Source organism: Acomys russatus, chromosome 2 (genome assembly GCF_903995435.1).
Source record: "Acomys russatus chromosome 2, mAcoRus1.1, whole genome shotgun sequence".
Lineage (NCBI taxonomy): Eukaryota > Metazoa > Chordata > Mammalia > Rodentia > Muridae > Acomys > Acomys russatus.
In genome coordinates, this window is record NC_067138.1 from 55,300,968 (window position 1) to 55,328,314 (window position 27,347).

The 27,347-nt window shown below is 38.7% G+C and overlaps 1 protein-coding gene across 4 annotated transcripts in view; it reads left to right on the forward strand.

Moving 5' to 3' along the window:
• Rngtt (RNA guanylyltransferase and 5'-phosphatase) overlaps nucleotides 1-27,347 on the forward strand; it is a 225,192-nt gene that overhangs the window by 180,015 nt on the left and 17,830 nt on the right. Inside the window, exon 15 of one of the 4 annotated variants that reach the window (XM_051161353.1) lies at nucleotides 547-666. The exons of the other annotated variants lie outside the window; for them this stretch is intronic. Within the exon in view, the coding sequence (XP_051017310.1) occupies nucleotides 547-621 (75 nt within the window). The 3' untranslated portion in view covers nucleotides 622-666. Of the gene's footprint in view, nucleotides 1-546; nucleotides 667-27,347 lie in introns of those variants that run through there. 4 annotated transcript variants of the gene reach the window in all.

Consider the following 27,347-nt stretch of genomic DNA (forward strand, 5'->3'; position numbering starts at 1 on the left):
GAGTGTCTGTTCAGAGGACCCAGGCTCCAGTTGTGGCTACCACATAGGATTTTTACAAGAAAAATAAAGTGGATTAATTCTGTTTAAAAAAAAAAAAAAAAGAACATCTAATTTTAATTTCTATGTATGAGTGTTTTTGCCTGCAGTGTGTGTGTGTGTGTGTGTGTGTGTGTGTGTACACGTACCATATACATGCCTGTTGCCCACAGATCCAGAAGAGGGAGTCAGATCCTTGGAACTAGGGTTGCAGATAATTGTGAACCACTGTATTTGTCCTGGGAATCCAATCTGAGTTCTCTTCAAGAGCAACAAGTGCTCTTAGCCACTGTGCCATCTGTCCATTATGGACTTTTAAAGTTATTTTTATTTTACTCATTTACTTTTGGTTGTGCTTCAAGAACCTTACTGACTTAGCTAATTTTTAAAAGATTTTAATTTGTATTCATGTGTCTTGTGATGTGGCTGCTACCTGTGTGTAGCTGCCCTCACAGCAATCTCTAGCCCATGCTCTCTTTCCTGCTTTTGAATTAGAGTCTTTCTTTGCAGCTTGAGCAGCCTGGGACCCATGTAGCCCTGAGTGACTTCAGCAGTTCTGCTTTCACTGCCAAGAGACTCAGCTAACAGAAATCAGCCACTGGTCCCTACTCAAAAATTTATAAAAATGTTTTATTCACGTAGCATGAATAAAAATTTTCTGTATATATTTAATCTGTAAATATTTTTCCTGTTTATTTTATATTTTATTTACTTAGTTATTTTTTGGAGCAAAAGTACTTTTTAGGATTTATTTTTATTTTTTAAATTATATGTATATATGAGTCTGTGCATAAGTGTATATGACTGCCCATACCCTTTGAGGACAGAGGCATTGGATCCCCCTGGAGCTGAGGTTTTGGGCTTTGTGAGCTACTTAATATAGATTCTAGAAACTGAGATTGGGTCCTTTGTAAGAATAGTTCACAGTGTTAACTCTTAGGCTATCTCTCCAGCTCTGGGATTCTTGTTGTTTTTTGAGGTAGGATCTCTGCCGTTATGTAGCCCTGACTCATCTAGAACTTACAATATAGACCAGGATGGCAATCCTTTGCCTTCTGAGAACTGGGATTAAAGGCCATTGCATCTGTCCCTGAGATGCTTTTTTAAAAAATATAGATTTAAACACAGAGTTACTGGAGTCCTTTAGGAAAAGGAGAGTAAGCATTCAGAAGAGTGACTGTGGGTTTTTGATGAAGAGTCACCTTTAAAAACAACAACAGCAATTTATACTTACTTTTAGAATCTAAGATGCAACATGTACATTAACCTTGGTCTGTAACGGTTTAGGATCCCCATATTACTGTGTGCCTTTACTTCTTCTTGTTCCACTGGAGGGTTGTACGGTGTTTTTAGTACTTGGATTAAAGCCAAGGCTTCGCACATGCTGGGCAAGTGCCTTGATATTGTGCTGTGTCCTCAGCACCTGGAAGGCCTTCTGGGACAATAGCACATGAGGAGCTATAGTCTGCTGGATGGAGAGGCCTTTCTCTTGGGGCTGGGTTTTGCTGTTGTTTTTGAGATAGAGTCTCTTGTAGAGCAGCCTGCCCTTAACTCACTATGTAGCTGAGCATGACTGTAAACTTTTGATTCTCCTGTCTGTTTTTATGTCATATCGGGGAATTAAAGCCACTGACTTGACCATATCCCCAACTTTCCCATAAGATTTTTAATATTTTTTTCAAGAATATAATTGGAATTTTGAGAAGGATTACATTGAATTTACTGGGGGGTTTTTGTTTGTTTTTGTTTTTATTTTGTTTTTTTGTTTTTAATGATGTAGCTATTCTCAGTGTGTTAGTGTTACCTTTCGGTGAACATCTTCGAGTATCTTCAGTCTCTTAAACTTTTCACTTTCCTGTTTAAGGTGTATGTGTATATATAAAGTTATCGTGAATGGAATTGTTTTTCTTTGATTTTCTTTTTTTTTTTTCTTAGCAGGTTCATTTGTTATGTAGAAAAGCTATTGATTTTTGTATGTTAATATGGTATTCTGATATTTTACTGGAAGTATTTCTAAAATCTAAGAGTGGGGCCTGGAGATATGGCTCAGAGGTTAAGAGCACTGTTCGATTCCCAGCAGCCACATGGTGGCTTATAACCATCTATAATGAGATCTGATATCCTATTCTGGCCTACAGATGTACATGAAGATAGACCTATCGTATATGTAAAGTAAAATAAAATAAAAATCTAAGAATCTTCTCATAGTCTCTTAAATGTAGGATCATATTGTGCAAAATATATCATTTGACTTACTCCTTTCCTGGTTATATTGCTTTATTTATTTATTTATTTTTTCATTCTCTTGCTTTATTGCCCTAGCTAAGATTTCAACTAAGAGTAAATAATAGAAATAGCGAAGGAAATGTTTAGTTCTTCCCGATTTAATATAGTGCTGACTAGAGGTTTGCCCTAAATATAGCCTTTTTATGCTGAGCTATGTTTCTTCTGCTCTTAGTTTGTTCAGAGCTTTTTGCCATGAAGGGATGTTGAGCTTTGTTAACAGACTCATCTGCATCTTTTGGGGTAATGATGTGCGTTCTGTCTGAGTCTTTGTGCTGTATTGTACTTAGAGGAAAGTGTGTGCATGCATGCGTTTAACATCCAGGGGATGAAGTAAGTTTGATAGTGGTTTCCAATACTTTTGCATGTATTTTTAATTTAGTTTACAAGTATTTTATTGTTTTTGTGTTTATGTTCATTAGTGTGTAGACCAGGCTGGCTTGAACACAAAGAGATTGCCTACCCCTTTTCTTGGATTCTGGGATCAAAAGTATGTGTCACTACCCCTGGCTTGACCTGTAGGTCTATCTTTGTTGTGTCCTTACCCAGTTTAAGTGTCAGTGTACATTGGCTTCACTTGAAAGAGTTTGGTTCTATACTTTCCATATTTGTTGGAGCAATTTGAGGTCAGAAGTGGCCATTAGACCCCTAAAACTGGGGGTACAGATGGTTGTAAGCCACTATGTAGGTTCTGAGAACCAATCCCAGGTCCTCTGTAAGAGTAACAGGTGCTCTTAATTGCTGAGCCATATCTCCCGTTCCACAGAGATAGCTTTGAATCAACTGTCTTACTCTGGCTCTCCATTTAAAAATATCCCCACTAATTGAAACTAGTGGAGAAAAAGTCCTCAAAATTTTGTTTAGGAAACAAATATGTTTAGATAGGAACCAAACTTCTTAGGGTAAAGAATAGATCCCTTCTTGGTGTTCCCAGTCAGTATTTCATATGGCTTGTTGAAGGCCACACTAAGAAAATGGATAACATATGGTTATTCCTATGAACAGTTAGTAAAAAGTCTTCACTGTCAAGTAGTAAAAATTTTTATATTTTCCTTACATTATCAAAAACAAAGACATAGAGCTAATGCAGACATAGTTTGTTAGTGTGCCTCTCAGTTGTTTTGGCTCTCTGTTACTGCTCATTATGAACTATTATTTGTGACACCAAATAAATGCAATAGGTAGACCCTTCTGAATTTACTTAAGTGCTCCTTTGAATCTAACAGTTCAAATTGTAGAAGATTCCACCTTTCCATATTTGTTATTAAGTTAGTTTTGTTTTGTTTTGAAAAGTAAGAATTAAGTTGCCAATATCTGTTAGGCATATTTGTGCATAAGAGATTTTGTTTTGTAAAATGAGATTACAGGTCATTTGGTTCAGATTCATTCAATGAGGGTTTTGTGTGTGTGAGAGGGAGACATAAACCAGTACTTAGGTATAGTAGTATTGTAATAGTTACTTGCTTATTGCTGTGATAAAATACCATGATGAAGGTGGCTTACAGAAAGAAGAGTCTATTTGGGCTTACAGTTCCAGAGAGGCGGGGAGGGGAAAGGACAGGAGAGGAGGGGAGGAGAGGAGAGGAGAGAGAGAAAGAGACCACCAGGCATAGTGGCGGGGAGGCATGGGGGTGGGCTCCTGGCGCAGTTACAGAGAAAAGCCTGTTCCCAAGGCCATAACCCTAAAGCCTCCCAAGCCTAGTGCTCAGCCACATGAGCTTGTAGGGGACATGCTCATTTAAAACAGCACAAATATAGCTCTGTAATCCCATTACTTTGGAAACTGAGATAGATGCTTCATCAGCCTGGTCTATATAGTGATAGGGGCCAAAATTCATCACATATTTTCCCCTAGTAACAGTCAAAATTTCCATTATGATTATATTCACAACTTCTTCAGGAAGTTATTTTTTTAAGCTGATGTTTGAGTGTAGAGTGCTTGCATATAGGATGTTAAACCCTGAGCTCAGTTCCCAGGACTAGAGGTGGAAGAGAAGGCCAAGCGGTCTCTTTAGAAACAATGTCAAGCTAGCAAGATGGCTCAGTAGGTAAAAGTGTTTGCCACCAGACCTAGTGACCTTATTTCAATCCCTGGATGGACATAGTATCGAGAGAGAACCATTTCCTAATGGCTGTCCTTTGATCTCCACATATGCCCTAAGGCCTAAGTGCCCACACAACATAAACACACATGCACACAGAATAAACAAAATGTAATAAATTTTAAAAGAAGAATCTTTTATAAAAGTTATGGTCTATCTGAGGTAGCACAGCCCTGTAATCCCAACTTGCAGGAGGCAGAAACAAGGAGATCTAAATTTAAGGGTAGCCTTGGCTACACTCGGAGACTGTATAAAACAAACAAAATACTAGTCCATCTACTTGGTAGTCGGGGATGGAGTCTGTTGGTTGAGCACTTGTGTAGCATGGGCCAGGTCCTCACTTCAGTCTTTTGCATGTTTCCACTTGGTACCTGGAAACAGAAACTTGGACTCTGTTGTTTTTCTACCTAGTAGAATAATTCACAAATGACTGGCCATTGTGTATATTTTCCTTTTGTGAAAATAATCTTAGATATTATTTTTAAATTAGATGTTTGTTTTGAAATCAAAGATAAGTTTAAGAAACATAGCTCTGACATAAATATAACTGTGATTCTAACTTGTATGTGATCTAGGAAGCAGTAGAAATAAGACTGAGGTTGGAACCCAAGTTTCCCAACCCTCAACCCTACTTATTCCTTGTTCTTCTTAGTGTGAGGTTTTATTTTGTTCTGTTTTTTCTGTTCTGTTCTTATTGTTTTACTTATATGTATGTGTGAGTGTATGTGTGTTTGCAACCCAAATGTGTGTATATGCCCACAGAGGTTAGAAGAGGTCATTGGCTCTCTTGGAATTGAAGTTACAGGTACTTGTGGGGGCTGGAAACTGAACTCAGGTCCTCTGCATGAGCAGGAAGAACTCTTAACCGTTGAGCCATCTCTCTAGCCTCTCGTGAAAGTGTTTTTTCACGCCTTTATATTTATTTTTATTTATTTTTGTTTTTATTTTAGTTTACTTTTTCATATATATGTGAATGGCGTATATGTTTGCAAACATACGTGTCCCCATGTATGTGGGCATACATGATGTAGTGCTTCAAGCAATCAGATGTATTTTTCAATCACTCTCAACCTTATATTTTAAGTTAGGGTCTCTTGCTGAGCCAGAATCTTACTGATTGAGCCGGTTTGACTAGCCAGTTTGTTCTAGAAATTCCCTGAATCTGCCTTCTGCCTTCTGTGCACTGGGACTACAAGCTGCTAACGCACCCAGCTTCTATGTGGGTTTTAGGAATTGAAACTAGGATTCTACTGGCGAGACAACTCTTAAGGCAGAGCTTGAACAACAACAAGTTTAGGTCCTCATGCTCGCATGGCAATTGCTTTACCTAATGAGCCCTCTCTCTAGCCTCTTTGCGTAGCTTTTAAAGTAAGCTTTATATTAATTTTTCCTTTGTTATATATTGGAAATTTCATTTTAAAAACTAGGTCTGCTATAATTTATATGTTTCATTTGTAGTATCATTTCTGGCTGTTGCTCTGTGCTTTAATAAAGCAACTAGAGTGCTCTGAAGCCAGTTACTGCCTAGAAAATTGGCCTGCAGTGGCCTTTGTGGTTGCAGATTTGACGCCAGTTGTCGTTTTTTAAGGTCAATTCTGGCAGTTCTTTTTTTTTTTTTTTTTTTTTTTCTTCCTGTTTTAAGTTTTTTTCCTTGCCAATAATTTAAGAAGTGTTAATGCTTATAAAATGAATAACTTTGATTTCTGTTTGTGCAGCCCCCTCCCAGCATTCAATACATGGGCCTAAAGATATCTTCATACCCATCTGTAGATATTTAGGACCTTGATTCACTGACATTGAATTTCTATTTTTTTTCTTAATTTTTTATTCATTCTCAATTTGTATATGTAAGTGTTTTTGCCTGTGTGTATGTCTGTGCACCACATGCTAGCAGTGCTTGTCAGGGACAGAGAAGGTAGCAGATGTCCTTTAGTTGTGAGCTGCCATGTGGATGCTGGGAATTGAACCCAGGTCCTCTGCAAGAACAGGCAGTGTTCTTAATCTCTGAGCCATCTCAATAGCTACCCTGTATTTTTCTTAAACCAGACCTACGGTAATGGCATATGTTATATATTTAAAGTGCCTCCAGATGTGCTCTTTATTTCTGTCAATTACGTGTAGCACATTTGTAATCTTTAATAATTTAATATAGTGCTACCTACTGGCTGTAAATGTGTGACTGTCAGCATGACAAAAATCAGCAGCAGTTATGCCCTAAAAGAATATTTTTCATTTGCAGTGGTTTCTTCAGTGACCTCATTAGTTTTATTTAAAAGTATCTGTTTCTTCAGTACAGCTGCTGCTAATGTCACTTGCCATTCAGAGCAATGCCAGTCATTGTAAAACAGTCTTGAGACTTAAAACATTTTTTTTTCCAAATTGCACTTGTGTATCTTCAAGTGTGTTCAGCAAAATGACTGAATCAGTTCCGTTCTGCTTGTCAGTCACAGGCTGGAGTTCCCCTGCCCTTTGCGCAGTAGCAGTGTGGTGCGGCTTATAACACGCATTCTTTTTTAGGAGATGGAAGTGGCTTGCTTGTTTCCTCACTGCAGAGCTTCCTGCTGCTCTCTGAGTCCTGTGGTAATATTCAGGAGGTGCATGGTGTCCCTGCTTCACTCTGGCTGACTTGGAGTAAACAGTCAGTTGAATGTAAACTATGGGCCTTTTTACTGAGTTAAACATGCCAGGCAAAACTCCATGATGAAATCGATTCCAAGTACTCATAGAAGAGTATATGGTTGTTATGAAAACAACACAAGCATTGCATTCTTTCCAGAAGAATCTCTTAAAGAAAAGCTTTATCAGTTCTCATAATTGCAACCCTTCCAGATTTTCATTAGAAGTTTACAGCCTAAAGCAGTGGTTCTCAACCTTCCTAATGCTGCAGCCCTTTAATATAGTTCCACATGTTGTGGTGACCCCAACTGTTATGACTCCTAATGTAAATGTTTGATATGCAGAATATCTGATATGTGACCCCTGAGGGGGGAATCACAACCCACAGGTTGAGAACCAGTTACCTAAATATATAATATTGAATTTCTTGAATATAAAAGTAGTATCTATTAAGAAACAAGCAAGCTGTAATGTTTTAGTTTTAATCATAATTATTTATAAGCATGGAAGTGACTCAATTTTTAACCACTAATCAGTTTTTAAAAGCTCAGCGACCTATTCTGAAACAGTATTTCAGCATATCAGAACCACTTAGTTTAACTACCCATTTCTTATGTGATCATTTAACAGATATTGTCCATCATTTAATAACTAAGCTGATATTATTGAAGCACCTGTATTGCTTCAGGGACTTTATTAGGCATTAGGATTTAAGTGGTAAATAAAATAACATGGCCCCTGCTTTCCTGGGATATCCTGTCCAGTATGTAGGCTACTAATTAAGAACTTTTGGAGTGGTGAACTTCATAGTAGGGAGAGTAAAGAGTCAGCATATATGGACGTTCAGGTGACTGTCTTTGTCTGACAGGCTACAAGATGACCTCCCCGATGAAGTCACCCTTAAGCCAAGGATTGAAGTGCATGTATGGTTTTAGTGGAAGAGTAGGGGAAAGTACACGGTGCTCTAATGTCCTTATATTTGTAAGAGGAAAACTAGAACAGTCTGGCCACGAGTGGGTGTGGAGTTCATGACCTTCATTGCTATCCATCATCCTTGCCCATGAGTATCCATCTTTCTTTCTTCTTTTTTATTTACAGGGATTAAAACCAGGCCCTTTCACATGCTGGGTGAAATTCTAGAACTGAACTATACCCTAAGTGCTTATTTAAATACCCATGGAGCACTAAACATGTTTTAGAGGATTGTGGGCATGATGGCCAGCTTTAGTTGTCGACTTGATACAACCTGGATCCACCTGGGAAGAGTCTTAGTGAGGGTCGCCACCTTTGGCTGGCCTTTAGAAGGAGTGTCTGTAGGGGATTGTCTTACGTTAACTGATGTGGGAAGACCCAGCCCTTTGTGGACAGCACCGTTCCCAGGCAGTGCTGAACTGTATGAGAGTGGAGAGATTGGTCTAAACGCAAGCAAGAGGGCGTGCCTGCATTCAATTCTGTTTTTTACTGTGAGTGTCATATTTCATGGTCTTGTGAATTTTCCAGAGTGATGGACTGTAAAAATTGGTAATTAGTCAAATGTTTGTCACAGCAACCGGAGTGAAATATATTCATGCAACTTAAGATATGAATTCAGATAGCTAAGAAGAAAAGAATACATGACTAGAAGCATCAGGGAAGAAAACCCAGTCTGTGCAGTGGCAGTTCTTTTTCTAGGGGGATGGTTGATGGCTGTGCCACCATTTGGTAAGCACACTTTATTACTACCTACAAAATCAAATTGATTCTTACTTGTTTTAAGATTGTATATTTCTGTATGTCTCTAGCCACTACTAAGTTTTCTGTGTTGGAAATAAAAGTATATATGTGAATAATAGGTCTTCTGACTATGGGTTGTTGACCAGTCGTCTTGAAAGCCTATCAAACTTTGTAGAGGTTTTAATTTTAGGAAGTTACACAGTTGCTTGAGACTGTTTAATAGCCTTTCCCCCCCCCCCCCAATACAAGGCTTCAGTGTCAATAAAGAAAAGAGAGACTGCCTCTTCTTTCATGCGTGTATACTTGTAGATTTCACCAAATATCTGCTCTAATGTTTTCTTGTGGTAACGGGGCACCTTTGACTATATTAATGAAAATTAGTAATCATTTAAATTTTTGTCTTAACTGACAGTAGCAAAAATAGCATAATTCACTTCTGGAAATACCATCCTTTGCTCACAGAGGCCACATGGTTTACAAATTAAGGTTTTACGAAATTGCTTCTATTTCTCTCTTGAAAGAAGACTGCACTGTGTGGAAAATTACATGCTGTGGCTTTTGAGGGAAGTGAGTGTGTTTAAAATACCTGTAAGAATAGGAAGTGCCTCTGTGTAAACTGATGAGAGACTAGCTAACACTTATATTGATATAATTATATATTGTATAATATATTATAATAACCACTATTAATATATCCACCTAAGATTTGTTACACATGTGAATTACACACAAAAGAAATAAATTAATATTTTATTTCCTGGAGTTCTTCTTTTGTTTCTGTGTCTAAAATCATGATTCCAATTTGAGTTCTGGTTTTTGTCTGAGCATTAAAACTATTCTTTTTACTAAGCATTTCCTTCACACTTGTTAGAACAGTGAACTTATCAGAGCAAACCTATCTTGGAACTAGATTTTTTTTCCGAAAGTAGATTAATAGATTTCTGAATTGAGAATAGATTAGAAATTACATGGTAACAAGTCTTTGCAGTCCTTTTGATCTCTTAAAACACAAGGATTGCAGGGAAAGAGGTGTGAATTAATGTTCCAGCTTTTGGTAAGATTGAATCCTAAAGCCATCCACATGCACATGTCAGTCACTTCTGGGAAGCAACGAGCTCGTGGTAAACACAGCAGGTAATCTGCGAGAAGCTTGTTCCCAGTGTCTGACCAACAGAGGGAAAAGTACACCAGTGCCAGTGTGGTCCTGCACATCATGCTTCAGTTTGTGTTGGCCCTTCTGCTTTTTACCTAGATACGTTTGTTAGAGAGCTAACTGGCTGTGGTGTGAGACATGCATGTGGCTCTTATGGGGCATGGGACTAATTTTCATAAGTAGTTTTATAAATCTTTATGGATTTTTTTATGAATCCATTAAAATACAAAACAAAAAATTGTCTTTCAATTGAAAAGCAAACTATTCCTTGACAGTAGGGCAGACATTAGAAGTAGGCAAGCGCTGGGTACAGGTGTAATTTGGTAGTGTGTGTTCCCTGGGATGTTTGTCTTTAGGCTAGGAATGACAATATATAGAAAGTATGAATTATATGGAGTGGTGCAGATAAAATACCTAGTATAGTGATAAGTCCACAAAAATCATGTATAAAAATGATGTTTCCTTAGACCTTGTCACTCCCAAGACAGTTACGAGTTACAAACCAAACAATGAGGAGCAAATCAGGAGCAGTCTTCTCTTGCTTCTACTTTAAGTTCTTCAGATACACCCTTTTCTTGGTGACAGAACTTATGGCAAGCAATTAACCTAAACCATAGGACTTTTTGTTGTTGTTTTAGGTTACCCTTTCTTCTTGGTTCTCATAATTTGTGTATGTGCCCAAAAAAGATAGGACTTGAGACACCGTGTATAGGCCTTTGTGTCTGACACAGAACTTCCGTTTAGGAACACACTAATTTGATAATTCTATTTCAAAGCCACTACATTTTAATTCATAAATAGCCTAATATAATAGACATCCTTTTCTGTTTTCACATTGAAAGCACAATGAAAAGAAAGGAGATAGTCTGTATTTGCCTTTACTTACTACTATTAGTTTTACACTGAATCATGCGTTAAGGATAAGTGAGCCATATGAATACTGTGGAGTTTTGTTTTTCTGTTTCTTTAGCATTATTTTACTGGTGCTTAAAGTGGAAATCAAGAACATTGTTCTGTTTGTATATATTATCATATCTTCCTACATAAATTTAGTGCAGAATAACTCAGGAAATACCAAGACAGCACACAATAAGAGTTAATGTCCCCAATATTTTAGCAAATGTTACAGAGGTTATTTGCTGTATCCCACGTTGCAGTTTTAAAATGGATAGTATCTAGGTGTGACAGGCCTTTAATGCCACCACCCAGGGAGTGGAGGCAAGGAGAGAAGGAGTTCAAGGGCAGCCTGTCTTAAAACCATCACCACAACAGCAATCAAATAAAAGACACAGACAGAAGTTGCAGCAAACATGGACTAATGTTAAGATCTGTACAGTGTATACTTACTAAAAAATACTGATTCCAAACTTTAATTTGGTTTACTCCAGAGTTTTTTTTATATTATTTTTATATATACATTTATGTTATTACAATAAACTACCTACAGCAAGAAGAACCACAAAACCATCAGGAATCATATAAATGTTACATTCACAGAATTTTGGCTATTTGTATTTGGCAGCTTTGAAGAAAACATCTTTCCTATCTTGGTGCAGTTAAAATTCTGAATGTAAATCAATCTCCGTCACATCTTGTCATTATCAACTTAAAACATCTATCTAGACCTAAAAACATCTTAACCCTAAATAACTAAGCTGCATTGTAAAACTGACTTACCTGGTCTGCAACCCCATCAGAGGGTATTATTTGTCCCACACTAGCAGGAAGAAACCTTAAGAAAAGAACACTCCATTTCTCTTCAGGGGCTTGGGTAGGTTTTTGGTTGCTTTCTTATTTTCTTTGGAAGTTGGTTGTAAGCTATTATTGGTCTTATTTATAGAGAAAACAAGGTTGGACTCAGGGATGTCTCTCTTTTCCTTTATCTTTCATTCTTAGGTTTGGAGATAGGGGTTGAAAAGGAAAAGGGGGGATATAGAAATATGTAGGGACGATAGGACAAAAGGTAGATTAGTGAATCTACTCCTCAACTTAATGCCTTGTTACTCACAAGGTTATTTTTAATTCACTGGTATAGAATTTTGTATAGAGATACAAAATAAGTTTAATTTTAGATACATTGGTATAAAATTCAAACTTAAAACTATTCTTCATACACATATTTATTTTTACTCCTATATGTGCTATTTTTTTTAAAATATTTTTTCCTCAAACCGTCTCAGTATTTAAAAAAAGATCGAAAGATGCTACAAAATTGCCCTTAAACTATATGTTCTGCTTTTATCTGTGGAATGCTGTAAGTTACGCAGAATTGTCTATAAAATTTGAGCTTCTCATTTTTGACTTAAAACAGTTTTTTGTTTTAGTTAAAATGTGCAATTCTGGATGCTAGAGAGATGGCTCAGTGGCTAAGAGCACTGGCTCCCTTTTCACTGAACTGAATTTACTTGCAAACACCCACATGAAGGCTCACAACCATCTGTAACTTTAGTTTCAGGTGATTCAACATGCTGTTCTGGTTCCTAAGGGTACTACATACATGTGGCGTGTCAGCAAGGAGGCAGAACACCTGTATACATCATTATTTTAAATATGGTGTTTTTAATTTTTACTTTGTTTTTTATTTTGTATGTGTTGAGGATGGGGAATGTGGACCCATGTGTGGGGGTCAGGGGGTGACTGTAGAGTTGGTCCTCTCCTTCCACTATGGGGCTCCGGGGATGGAACTCAGGTCGTCAGTTTCATGGCCAGTGCCTCTACTCACTGACAACCTTGACAACCCTATAAATGTTCCTTTCTAGTTTGTTTTTATTAAACCACAACTGTCTTTTTTGTTTTGTTTTTCAAGATAGGTTATTTCTCTGAATCCTTGGCTGTCGTAGATTCATTTTGTAGACCAAGCTGACCTTGATTCACAGAGTTCCACCTGCCTCTGCCTCCAAGTGCTGGGATTACAGGCATGCGCCACCACTTCTGGCTTCTTAGTTACTTTTCAATTCTGTGGAGAGACACTATAACCAAAGCAACTTAGAAAAGAAAGCATTTGAGGGCTGGCTTATAGCTTCAGAGGGTGAGTCTGTGATCAGCATGGCAGCAGGCAGGCAGGCATGGCGCTGGACCAGTAGCGGAGAGCTTACATTTGGTCCACAAGCAGGACAGAGCAGGACTGGGCCTGCCTTAAGAAAGGACTCAGTGATACACCATGTCTTTCAACAACATTACATCTCCAAATCGTAACCACCTGAGGACAAAGCATTCAAATTATGATGAGCCTATAAAGACTGTTCTTATTCAAACCACCATAAAACCCAGTTTATTTGTGATTACAGTAGCAGTCTCTTATTTTCTGTGCTCATGTACAGTCTGAAGATACTAAATAAAAATTTCCAGAGTAACTTTCAAATAATATAGTACAGCAAGAATTCCTCCACCCAATTTTTTGGATTACTTTTACCTATGTAGCAGCTATGTGCTTTCTAAAAGTTGTGGCTTTGCTATTTTGGCATCCTCATGCATCATGCTCACGTACTTGTAAACATGCGTAGAGAACCATACACGCCCCTACTCCAGCTGCAAATAGGAAGCGCTACAGCGGTGCGCTTGTGCTTTCTCCCCGTTTCTTTAGACATTCTGTAGTTTCTTGATGAAAATAGAAAGATGGGAAGACTGATTTCAGAAACCACTGCTCCTACTTTACCTCACTCCCCTGGCAGCAATTGTTAGCTTCCTCAAGATCCCTTTCTTCCATCAAGTGTCTTGCTTGCAGCAAGGTGTAGTAGCATGCACGTGTAACTGCCACACTTGAGCCAAACTAGATGGACCAGGAATTCTAGGCTAGCCTGGATGCACAGCAAAAGGATATCTCAACAAAACAAAACATACATCCACACTCTACTTGGATAGCACAATTCTCTGTTAAAAGGTATGAGAGCTGTTAGCTGGCTCTGACAGCATGTATAGTCCTCCTAGAAAGCTGAAATGAGGAGCTCACCCTGAGTCTGAAGAGACTGGGCAACATAGTAAGACTCTGTTTTAAAAGGAAGAACAAAAAAAAAAAAAAAAAAAAGAAAGAAAAAGAAAAAAAAACCCACAAAAAACCAATCTTTATTTAAATCTGTGAAATATAACATCAGAATTTTGAAAGGTATTGCTTTAAGTCTGTAGCTTAGTTTTGGTAGTGTAGCTATTTTCATATTAATTTTGCCAATCCAGAAGCTTGGAAGGTCTTTCCGTCATCTAGGATCTTGGGTGATTTCCTTTTTCAGTGTTTTCAATTTTTCAATGTAGAGGTCATTCTCATTTTTGGCTCTGCATACATACATACATACATACATACATACATACATACATACATACATACATACATACACACACAAGCATTTTATTGATTCTTTGTGAATTTCACATCATGTACCCCAACCCCACCCATCCTCCTGTCTCTCCATCCTTGCAACCTCCCCCAACCAAAAGACAACAACCACCACCACCACCACCACCTCACGGTGGAAGCTGTGGTGTGTCACACAGTATACCCTTTTACCCAAACAACTTTTTTTGCAGATGTTTGTTTGGGTGAGTCGTTGGTCTGATTTGAGGCCTCTGGTTTCTACACTATCAATACTGGACCCTCATGTGACTCCTCTCAGATAGCCTTTTGTTGCCCTGTGTCATGGAGATCCTGTAGCTTTGGTTCTGCAGGATTGATGTCTTCACATGCTCCAGCAATTTATAGATGGGTAGATGTTGGGGTGGAGAAACTCAAAGCCCTGGAGCTGGGCCCGGGTGGTAGCTGAGTTGGTCAGCCTGACAGCTCTCCTGCACCTGCCTCACCAGGGCCAGCTCTCCCGGTTTGCCTTGGCAAGGGGAAGGGCCAGCTCTCCTGTGCTGCCCAGGCAGGCAGCAGAGACCAGGAAAGTCTGCATGGCCTTTGGTGGTAATATGGGCCAGGAACATTGTGACACAGACACCTATTGACATTGCCCTTGGGGCCAACACAGGCCAAGACATTAATTACCATGGCCTCAAGTGGCAGCACAGGCTCTACTTACATCAGGTGGTTCCTCATGGCCCAAGCGTCTCCAGTTCTGCCTCTCTTCATAGTGCAAAACCATTCCAGTTCTCTTCACCACCTACCTCTTCCTACATACTTGCTCATTGTAGTGGCCCCTGGCCTACCTGTGTCGCAGGCAGTGGACCTCCAGATAAGTATTTATGTATGCACACACACACTCTATGTACCATGTATATAAAGTGTCTTCCAAGTCCAGAAGAAAGCATTGGGTCCTCTAGGACTGAATTTACAGACAGTTGTGAGCTACTGTGTGAGTGTTGGCAGTCAAACCCAGGTCCTCTGGAAGAACAACCTGTGCTCTTAACTGCAGAGCCATCTCTTCAACCCCTGGGTTTATTTTGAGTGTGATATTTTTCCTGATTTATTTCTCTGATAGGACATTGTTGATGTGTATCGAGGCTAATATAACACATACATATACATGTGTATGTATCTTGTAACTTTAATGTGTTTATTAGGTCTGAGAATTTTCTAGTAGACTCTAGGGGTTTTAAGATACAGAATTAGGTCATCTACAAAAAGAGATATTTTTAACTTATTCTCTTACTTTTATCCCTTCAATCTCTTTATCTTGTCTAGTTTATAGCTAAGACTTTGAACACTATATCAAATAAGATAGGCGTAGTGGGCATACTTGAGTCATTTCTCATCCTAGAGTAAATGCCCTCCGAGCTTGCCTTCATTTAATATAATGTTAGCTGTAGAATTGTTATATAAGGCCTTTATTATTTTGATGAATATCATCACCAGAACTTTGATAATGAAGACTTGTTGAGCTTTGCCCATACCTTTTCAGCATCAATCAAAATGATTACATGGTTTATGTGCTTATGTTTTCTTTATGTGGTGTACTACATGTATTCTGTTACATATTTTGAACCTACCTTGCTTTCTGGGGTGGAGCCCACTTAGTTATAATGTGTAATCTTGACATGTTCCTGAGTCTACTCTGCAAGTATTTTATTGAGAACTTGTGCATCTATGTTTATTAAAGAACTGGTCTTTGTAGTGTCTTTACCTGGTTTTGCTATCAGGATAATACTGGGTCCATAGAATGAATTTGGAAGCATTCCTTCATTTTGTTTTATAAAGCAATATAGGAAGGATTGGAATGAGGTCTTCGATGACAGGTTGATAGAAATCACCACTGAATCCATTTGTTCCCGGGCTTTTTCTGACAGGCTTTTGGTTACAGCTTCTGACATCATTACTTATAATATATCTGTTTGAGTTATTTCTGTCTTCTGGGTTCAATTTTAGTAAATGATAATGCATGTAGAGATTCTTCTATTTCTTCTGGGTTATCCAGCCTTTTAGAATATAAGTTTTCATAGTAAACCCTAATATAATAATGGTCTGTATTTCACTGGAATCTGTTGTGAGTACGCTCTTGATCTCTATGTTGATTTGTGCCCCCGCCCCATTTGTCAGATTAGCTAAGGGTTTGTGAGTCACACTAACTTAGGAACCAGCTCTCTCAGTTTGGTTGATTCCTGTGTTGCTCTATTTCATTAGGTTCTTACCTGGTCCATATTAGTTCTTGGGATTGATTGTGTTTAGGATTGGCTGCCTGTTTTTCAGGAGCCTTGAGATACATAGTTTGGTTGCTTATTTGGTGTCTGTCTTAGTGTTTTATTGCTGTGAAGAGACACCAGGAGCATGTCAACTCTTTTAAAGAAGAACATTTAACTGTGGGGCTGGCTTACAGTTTCAGAGGTTTAGTCCATTGTCATCATGGCAGGAAGCACGGCAGCGTGCAGGCAGACCTGGTGCTGGAGAAGGAGCTGAGAGCTCTACATCTGGATCTACAGGCAACAGGAGGGGACTGTGTACCACACTGGGCATAGCCTGAGCACATTTGACCTCAAAGCCTACCCCACAGCGACACACTTCCTCTAACAAGGCCTTACCTCAGTAGTACCACTACCTATGGCCACGCATTCAAGCACGTGAGTCCATGGGGCCATTTCTATCTAACCACTCCAGTACCTCTCGCATTCTATAATATGAGCACCATGGCTATTTAATTTCCTCTTAGGACTGCCTTGGCTGTATCACAGAGGATGTGTTTTCATTAGCATTTGTTTTTTAAGAATTGTCTAATTTCCTTTCTTGATTCTTTCTAATGTATTGTCTTGCCTTCAAGAATTTTTGTGGTTTCTGTAGTTTCTTTTTTTTGCTGATTCTACCTTTATGGCATTGTCTGGTAGAATACACTGAATTTTCTCATTTAAAGCATCATTGAGGCTTAATTTGTGTTCTGTGATATGATTGATTTTGGAAAAGTTTCTGTGTGTTGCTGAGAAAATTGTACATTTTCTGTCCCTTTGTAGAATAGTCTGTATATACCCATCAAGTCCAGTTAACCTGTAAATTATTTTAGCTCTGATGTTTCTTGGTTTTAGTCAGGAAGAACTATATAAATATGAGAGTGGAGCTGGGCATGGCTGCACTTGTCTTTAATTCCAAGCACTTGACAAATGAAGCAAGTGTATCTCTCTGAGTTCAAGACCAGCCTGCCTGGGCTACAGAAAGCAGTGGTTCTCAACCTTTCTATTGCTGCGACCCCTTAATACAGTTCCTTGTGTTGTGGTGACCCCCAACCATAAAGTCACTCTTTTGCTACTTCATAACTGTAATTTTGCTACTGTTATGAATCATAATATAAATAGTTGATAGGCTGGATGATATGTGGCCTCCTAAGGGTTCACAACTCACTGATCTAGAGTTTTAGGCCAGCCAAGGCTACATAGTGACAGCTTGTCTTTAAACAAAATAAGACAAAACAGAACAGACCAAGAGAGAGGAGGGAAAGGAGGGGAAGAGAGGAGAGAGTGGAATGCTGAAGACCTCTGTTACTTCTGTGTAAGGATCTCTGTTACTTCTGTGTAAGGGTCTCTGTTACTTCTGTGTAAGAATCTCTGTTACTTCTGTGTAAGGTCTCTGTGGTCTGTGTAAGGGCCTCTGTGATCCGTGTAAGGTCTCTGTGGTCTGTGTAAGGTGTCTGTTACTTCTGTGTAAGGGTCTCTGTTACTTCTGTGTAAGGTCTCTGTGGTCTGTGTAAGGGTCTCTGTGGTCAGTGTAAGGTCTCTGTGGTCTGTGTAAGGGTCTCTGTGGTCAGTATAAGGTCTCTGTGGTCTATGTTTGGTCTCTGGTCAGTGTAAGGTCTCTGTGGTCTGTGTTAGGTCTCTGTGGTCTGTGTAAGGTCTCTGTGGTCTGTGTTAGGTCTCTGTGGTCTGTGTAAGGGTCTCTGTACTCTTTTATACCTTTTAGTGTTTCTTATCTGAAATTAGGAGCTCCAAACATGTCGTTCTTAAAAGTCTACAGTTGTTATGGTTTCTTGGTGAACTGTTCCTTTTATTAGCATGTACTCTCTTCTGGTTAGCTTAGGCTTGATGTTTACTTCATCTGATGTAAGGGTGGCTCTGCTGCTGGTTTACATTTCCCATTTGGTCTGTAGTTTTCTACCCAAGTGTCCGCTTTCTGTCTGTCTGTCTGTCTTCCTTTGTTTCTTTCTTTCTTTCGGTTTGGTTTTTTGTTGTGGGTTTCTCTGTGTAGCCTTAGCTGTCCTGAACTCACTTTGTAAACCAGACTGGCCTTGAACTCACAGAGATCCACCTGCCTCTGCCTAAGTGCCACCATGCCCAACTCCAAACGTGTTTCTTGACAACATTGTTTGTTTTTGTTTTTAATCCAGTCCATTAACCTGTACCTTTTTAGTGGGCTGTTGAGGCCATTTACATTTAAGGTTATTATAGAAATAGGTTTGCTATTTTCTGTTATTTTGTTTGGTTAAAGTTGTTTTGCTGGATTATTGATTTTTTTTCCCCCTCCTGTATTATGTAGTTTTGAGGGTTTGCTGAGGTGCTGTGCTGAAACTGGTTATGTCTTTCCCAAGTCTAGCTTGTTTATTTGTAGTTTAGTGATCCAAAATGACCCCTGCGACCATAGCAGAATGGACTCTGGGTTCTACAGCGGTCAGTGGAGCTTCAGAAGTCTAAGCTCTTGTGCCAGCAGTGACTCTTAGCGACCACTAGGACAAAGCCCCGGTTTCTCAGGGGACTCTGACCACACTGAGACAGACGCTCAGCCTGCACCGACTCCTTAGGCCTCCAGACTCTTTTGTTTTCAGATTTTGTACGAAATTATGATGGAAATATTTTTTATTTTGGGAAATTATTTTAAGTAATACAGACTTATCTTAACTTGAACATACTAAGGCAAAAGTATTTTCAATTCATTCTTCTGTGCAAGATGTCTTGGTCTTGTTTCTGTTGTGATAAAATACTCTAACCAAAGCAACTTAGGGGAGAAAGGGTTTATTTTAGTTCACAGTCCCAGGTTCAGTTTATCTTTGTGGGGAAGTCACAGTGGCATAACTTAGGACAGCTGCTTGTGTTGCATCTGTAGGCCGGAGGCGGGGAAGATGAATGAATGCTAGCACTGCTGCACTCAGCTGCCTTTCTCCACTCTCACACAGTTCAGGACCTACTGCCTAGGGACTAGACCACCACTGTAAGACTGGACACCCACAGGCCAACAGGATCTACATAGTTTCTCTTTGGGACTCCTTTGCCCAAGTGATTCAACATTATGCCAGGTTGACAACTAAAACCAACCATCACACATGAATCCAAAGTTTATGGTTTAAAATAGAAATTGTATAAAACTAGCTCATAAGATGGAAAGATTACTATTTTTAAAACCTTTGAAGTCCTATCAGGTACACTGTGCACATTTGTTTCTTATTTAGTGTATATTACCTTGGCTCCTCTCGTATCTAGCTATGTAAAGAATAGGGGAATGATGCATTTTTATTTATTACTTTCCCTTATCTTTGCATTTCCTTATTGTAAACAGTATCGATAAAAGTCCTTATCTTTCATTTTTTTAGGAAAGAGAAAAATCTTTTGAATGCCTTAATTATTTTGTTCACTTTTCATAGGATAAAACATATATATATATATATATATATATATATATATATATATATATATATATATATATATATATGTGACTATTAGCTTCTTTGTCCTCTTAGTTTTTTTCACCTCTCTCATAATTAACATTCTACTTCCTTACTAGAAGTCATGCATCCACAGAGGTAAGAGAGCCTAATCATAGCCACATAGTCTTAAGGATTTCTGCTGAGAAAACGTCTGGTTGCTCAGATGACCAAGTCATTAGCTTGAGGTTGGGATTGTTTTGATTTTTGTCTTTTAATAGGGTTTTTGTCTTCAAACTGAAAGAAGGTGTTCCTGCCTTGGCCTCCCAAGTGCTGGGATTATAGGTGTCACCAATCCCTGCTTAGTTTTGGATTTTGACCAAAAGCATGTAATTTGTTATTCATATATGCAAACAAGTTTAATTGAACACATATATCATACTATGCTAGGAAAGGGTTTGTTGTTTGCTCTTTGTTTTGAGACAGGGACTTTAGCCCAAGCTGGCCTTTCTGTTCTGGGATTGCAAGCTTGTATCCCATAACCAGCACAAGCAGTTTTAAGGAAGGCTACTGTCAAGAGAAATTCAGTACATCACATTTTGAAAAAAAGAGACAAATAAGGTTTGTTATCAGTCAAGCACAAAAACCTGTGCAAGCAGAAATGGGCTTCCCAAAAAAGGTGATTCTGAAAGAAGGGAAGGGCCTAGCACAGGAGAGGAGAGGCTGATGCCGCAGTAAGACCACTGAGCATCTGTTACATGTTTAGTGGAAGTGTGTCAGTAAGCAAAATATGGCCTGTTCATTCAAGAAGCAAGTCCTCTAATAAGAAAATATAAATGAAAAGACAGAATTATGCTCAACACTGATATGGGGTATGGAGTATCAGAGACTGACAACATAGTTTTTGACAAGAAAGATACAGAATAACATCTCTGTCCACTACACTTAGCCAGTGAGCTGTGCATAAGGACCGCAGAAAAGATACGTAATATGACCTGTCCATAAGAGTAGCCTCTTACAGAGCAGTTACTCTAGGGGTCTTACACTCGCAGACTCCTGTCCTGAGCCCTTTCCCTCCCCTCTACAGTTCCTGCCCTCTCCACTTTGTATTCCACTCAAGACATTGCTTCCTCCACACTCTGCCTAGTTGCTTGATAATCTTCTTTTCATATACTCAATGAGGTACCTCCCACACTCCTCGCTTTGTTGATTTGTCTTGAAATCATTGTAGCAAGTCTTGTCCAGTTTTGTTTCTGTTTTAATGAAATAAAATAGGAAACAGTTATGATGTATTGAACCAAATAAATGAGTATAAAAGCTTTTGGCCTGGTTTCAAATGGGTGGGGGTGGGGGGGTGGAGAGAAAGGGTTGCTATTAATCTCAACTCCTGTGGTCTTACCTCACCTGCTGGTGACCAAGGTGAGGAGAGCATGAGTATTGTGGAGAACATGGGCTTACTGGGCTGGTTGCTCATTCTTTTGTGCCACTCTTAAGTACCAGGGAGTATAAAGTACCAAGGCATTTTCCTGCGGTTTGATTGGAATGCTGCCTAAAAAGAGAATCCTGCCATTCCATAAGTAACAACTAGGTCCTGTTTTCTGAGCTAATAGCAAGTAAATGGAACTAAGTTAGCAAAATAGTTCATGCTACAAAGTGAAAATTCTCCAAGAGCTCTCACTGTCCATGGCCATGGGAGAGAGCTGCTGACAGTCCCATTTGGGGCATTGTTAGGCAGCTCTGTTGACACATGAATATGCTGCATGTGATTACCATAAAATTGTGGCCTGGAAATTGAACAGTCGTGGTGCTGCATTTCAGACTTAACATTTCTAATAAGCTGTAATAAGGAGACATTTAAAATGGATGTAAGAATAGGCATTACTTGCAGTCACAGATGTATGGCCAATCGAAGTGTTTTTGAATCTCAATTTAACAACACAAACAAATTCCCTATCATTATTAACATAATTGTTCTCATTGTTGGATCTTGATTTTGAAAAAAAAAAAAGTAATTTAAGATAAAGAACAAGTTGCTAAAAGAACAAAACCAGTAAAAGGAAGTTTAACTGAGGTATTGTCTTCACAAGAGAGGAGGAGGGAGATTACACTCCTGACTGGCCAGGCCATTGCTCTCCTGTTGGACACAGGTGCTCTTCTTCATGATTGACTGGGAAGTAGGCAGAAATCTGGCTGCACAGCATTCGTGCGCTGGGTGAGCACCAGGTTGTAGGGCCTTTAAACTCTTCCCCCACACTTTTATGCTGAAATGATTTAGTTTATGTTGGGGTAGAGCATGGTTAATTCCATAGCAGAACTATTAGGCTTCAGAAGGAAGATATATTGGGAGTACAGGGTTCTTCTTTTTAAGATTTATTTTTGTTTTACTGTATGAGTGTGTGAGTGTCTGTAGGAGAGTATGCTGTATGTAAAGATGCCCAGGAGGCCAGATAAGAACTTGCTTGGAGCTGCAGCTAGAAGAGGATGTGGAGTCTCTGACATGGGTGCTAGGAAATGAACTTGGGTCCTCAGAAAGAACTCTTAACTGCTGAGCTATTGCTCCAAAAATAGCAATATGATTTTAAGAAATCAGTATTATTAACAGTTAACATTAGTTTATGAAATAGTCTCACTTAATGTTCTCAAATTAAGAATCCCACCTCTACCAAAATATAGGCTGAGGCAGTAGAAGTGCAGGTTCAAGCCAAGTCTAGGTAGCATAGAGAAGCCAATGTAGGTAACTGAACAAGGCCCTGTCTCAAAAATCAGAAAGAATTGTTAAAAATAAATTTGATATTCCTATTAAAATTGTACTTAAATTCACAATCTGTTGCTTGCTCTGCTAGCTTTCTTATACAGTCCAGGCCCACTTGCTAGGGATGGTACTGCCCATAGTGGACGGGGCCCTCCCACATCATTTGTCAACCAAGATAGTCTCTCACAGACAGGACCACAGACCAGTCAGATGGAGGCAGTTCATCAGTCGAGGTCCCCTCTTTTCTTTTGACGGTGGTGTGTCAAGTTGGCAATAAAAACTAACTAGAACAAAGTATATACCAGGAGTGAGTAGTATAGCTGAGTTGTGCAAAGGTTTTATTTGGAGAAACTTCCACACTGATTTCCATAATGGTTGTCATCAACAGTGAACAAAGATTTCCCTTTCTCTACGTCCTCGGTAGCATTTGTTGTCACGTGTTTGTGGGGTCTGTCTGCCTTCCTTCTTTCTTTTTTTGTGGTACTCACTCTGCTTGGGTGAGATAATATCTTAAAAGTAGTTTCAATTTGCATTTCCCTTATAACTAAGGAACTAAGGATGTTGGAAACCCCCCCCCCTTTTTTTCTTAAAGAACTGTCTATTTAATTCATTGGCCAGTTGCCATTTTTGGTGTTTAATTGTTGACGTTCTCTGAATATTCTAGATCTTAACCCCTGCATGTGGATCTCACAGAGATTTCCTCCCATTTTTGGCTATCTACTCTGTTGTGCAGTTGCTTTTAAGTTTCACGTTCTTTGTGGTCTATAGGATGTAGGGAATTATTATTTATTATTTTTAATAAGGCTTGCTTTGTGGTCTGGAATGTGACCAGTTTTAGAAAAAACTCTGTGTGTCACTGAAGGGTGTATGCCTTATCTATTGAGTGGAATGTCTTGGAGGTAGCTGTTAAATGCTGATCTGTGATTTCAGTGACCATGGCTCATTGTGCTCAGAGGTGCTGAGTCCAGCCTGTTTTCTAGCAAGCATATTATTTACCTGCCACATACCTGATGCATTATTTTTAACAAGTACTAAGAATTTTGTTAGATGTTTTTCATGGGGAAGTAAAAAGGCTACATCCACTCTAATTATCCTTAGACCAAATGTTATAAATCTAGAAAATAATATACTAGAAAAAATAGGAACCTCAGTACACCCAGGGTCTGCTTGTCCCCTTGGGGAGTCTAGACACCTCTGCACACAGGGCTGGACTGAAAGGAGTGGAGCTTAGCCAGGACAGATGGGTCACACAGGATCTGGCTTGGCACTGAGTGCAGTAGAAACAGCCTTCTCTGAGGTGGTTTTCAGTGAAACAGCTCTCTTTATTAGGGGTAGTAAGGGCTTCATAAACCTTGGGGAGTGGGGAGGGGCTTTCAGGGTGAGTGTACATTATTGCTTGGGAATGCTTCATTTGCTAAGTCCTTAAAGAAGCTTAAAGTGCATTTTACTAAAATAATGAAACTGCTCTTTTCCCTTTTTCTACCTTAAAATGTTTATTACATACAACAAATAATAGAGATAATGGAGAGATACTTTAGTAGTTAAATGTTGTAGAATAAGAATCACTGGTTGGTGATTGGTGGGTTCCTTTTTGAAGTTCTAGCTCTAAACCATTGGATTTTATAGATTATTGAGATGTGTTTCCGTTTTAGGAATATGTTTCATGAGTATTGTGTTGGTAGCTAATGTATTATAATCACTTCAAACTTGAAACCTTTTTTGAGTGTTTTATGAAAGTTCTAGTGTCTTAGGAAGATGAGATAGGCTTGTATAAAAATCTATGATTCCGGGAGTACATAGACACAAAACAGAACCTGAATCTGGATACCGTTCTCTCTATGTATCTGTATTCCTTCCCTGTAACTCTGTAGATGCCTTTCTGGAAGAAAGAACATGATCTCTACACATCAAACAGTTAGAAATGCCTCTAAGTGACTATGTATACCAAAGCCAGGTACAGCTGCTGTAGACAATACAGCGTGTCTGTGTGATTTTAGATTCAAGTACAGACTTGTAAGAAAGCAGTCCCCATAGAAGCCTGGGGTTTTTTGTTGTTGTTGTTGTTGTTTTGTTTGTTTTTTGTTTTTAAGGAGAGACAGAAAGGGGGTAGGCCTGTTGGGAGGGGAGGTTGAGAAGAACAGAGAGAGGGGAAATTTTAATCAGGATATATTACACAAGGTGGGGGAGCTCTATTTTCAATAAAAAGGGGAAAAGGCAATCTTGGGGACCTTATTTGCTCTGATGAATCCTAATGGCTACAAAACATTTTCACTGGCCCAAGAAATTCTGAATTGTGATTAGTATTGTGAATATTCTTAACAGTCATAACACTTCAAAGGTTGGATGATTTTGCCTTCTGTTACTACTGTTAAAGCAAATATAGTCATTTCAAAGGAAAAAGAGCTTATCTAGAAAATCAGGAGTCCCCTGGCACTAATGGTGTTCCACAGGCTCAGCTGACAGGAAGGAAGTATCATGCATTATCAATAGAACATGCTCGTTGTGGATCTGTCTGCTACACAGCTTTCTACCCACTGGGAAGAGCATAGTTGAGAGAAAGAGACCATGTGTATGTCAGCAGCATGTGTTAGTAAATGCAATTTTTAGTGTACTTTACTGAAGCAAAATTCTTAACAGATGCTTAAAAATAAGTAAAGAACTCATTTGAATTATATGTTAATATATTAATGAATTGTTTGGCTCAGTTATTTGGGGAGCTTTGTTAACATGGATATTTAATGATCAGCTATATAATTTTCAGGCCAGACCTGGTAGTACATGCCTGTAATCCTAGCACTTGGAAACCAGCAAGAAGATCATGAGAACCTGAGTTTATTTCATTTTATTAATTTAACTATTCATTTGCTATAATAGGGATCAAAGGAATGCAGGTTTCTGTTAGTTCAACGCAAGCCTGGTTTACATAGTGAGTTCCAGCCTAGACAGAGCTTAAAATCAATCAAACAAACAAACAATCAACAAACAAAAAGACTGATGGACTAAGCCAACATCATTCTAAATAGAGAGAAACTCAAAGCATTTCCACTAAAACCAGGAGCAAGACAAAGATGTGCACTCCATACCTATTTAGTATAATAAAGTCTTAATTGAAAAATAAGACAACTGAATTATATCACGGGGCTACCAATAGGAAAGGAAGAAGTCAGAGTATCCTTATTTGCTTGTGACATGATTTTATACATTAAAGACTCTACCAGGAAACTCCTAAGCTGATACAATTTCTGCAAAGTAACAGGATACAAAATCAACACACAAAAATCAGCAGCTTTCTCAGACATAAATGACAAACATACTGAGAAAGAAATCAGGGAAATAATACCTTACATAGATGGTTCTAGCTAAGCAAGTGAAAGACTTGTATAAAAAATATTGTTATTAAAGATATTGAAGTTTTCATCAGGAGAAGGAAAGATCTCCCATTCATGATCAATAGGATTAACATACTAAAAATGTCCACCCTACCGAAAACAAGCTAGAAATTCAGTGTAGTCCTCATCAAAATTCCAGTATAGTTCATTACAGAAATTGAAAACAAAACAAAACCAAAAACTTTAACATAATAGGGAAACATACATGCACACACCACACATAGGTTTGCTAAAACAATCTTGAATAATAAAAGAACTTTCAGAGGTAACTCCATCCAGATATCAAGTTGTACTACAGATTTATAATGATAAAAAACAATATTATATTGGAATATAACCAAACAAGTAATTAATGGAATCAAATTGAAGACCCAGACATATTCTATATACCTAAGGACACCTGATTTTTTTTTTTTTTAAACAAAGAAGACAGAAGTATACAACAGAGAAAATACAGCATATTCAACAAAAACAGTGCTGGTTAGATGGGATAATTGCTTGCAGAAGAATGAAAATATATATGTTTCTAGCTCCTGCACAAACTCAACTCGAAATGGATCAGGAACCTCAACATAGGATCAAGATAGCCTGGGTAAAAGAGAAAGTCGGAGAGAAGGAATATAATCAGGATTTTAAATGAAATGAATTGATAAACTGCTTATCAAGTTCAGGGTGGCAAATAGTATTTGAGAGTGTGTTTGGAGGTTCTAGCAGTGGAATGTAGCCACTCACGTACTCTTGACCACAGGGACCATGCTCCGTTGGAGAAAGGGCGTCCTCTCCAGCCACACGCTCAGCTTCAGGCAGAGAGAGTGGTGAAACACGGAGGAAGGATAAGGACACCTGCCTAACCAGCCAGAACAACCAACGCAATCCTGGCAGTCCTGTGACAGATGTCACAGCCAGATCACCTTCACATCCTGTACTTTGTGAATTATATATATTGATTTCATAACACATATCTTTAAAAATCAAGTAAGATTCTATAAGCCTGTCGTTATAGTTGCTTATAAAGAAAAGGGTGTTAGGTATGCATGTTGCATTGTAGTGTCCTTGTGTTAGAAGGTAAAGCTTTCCTTGTTCATCTGTTTCATTATTTTAAGCATGCATTGAGCTTAAAATTACAAGCATTCATGGTCTGTTTGTAATTCTCATCATGCTTGGTACTAAACAGACAGGGAGCCAATGTATTATATCATAGAGTTAGGCACTCTATTTACTGAGCCCTTGCTATTACCTCTCTAACCTTACCTGGCAGAGGTGCCTGTTGTCTCTTCTCAGATCTTTTCTTTTTGCCAGTCATTCCCATGAGGAGGTCATTTGTTCCAA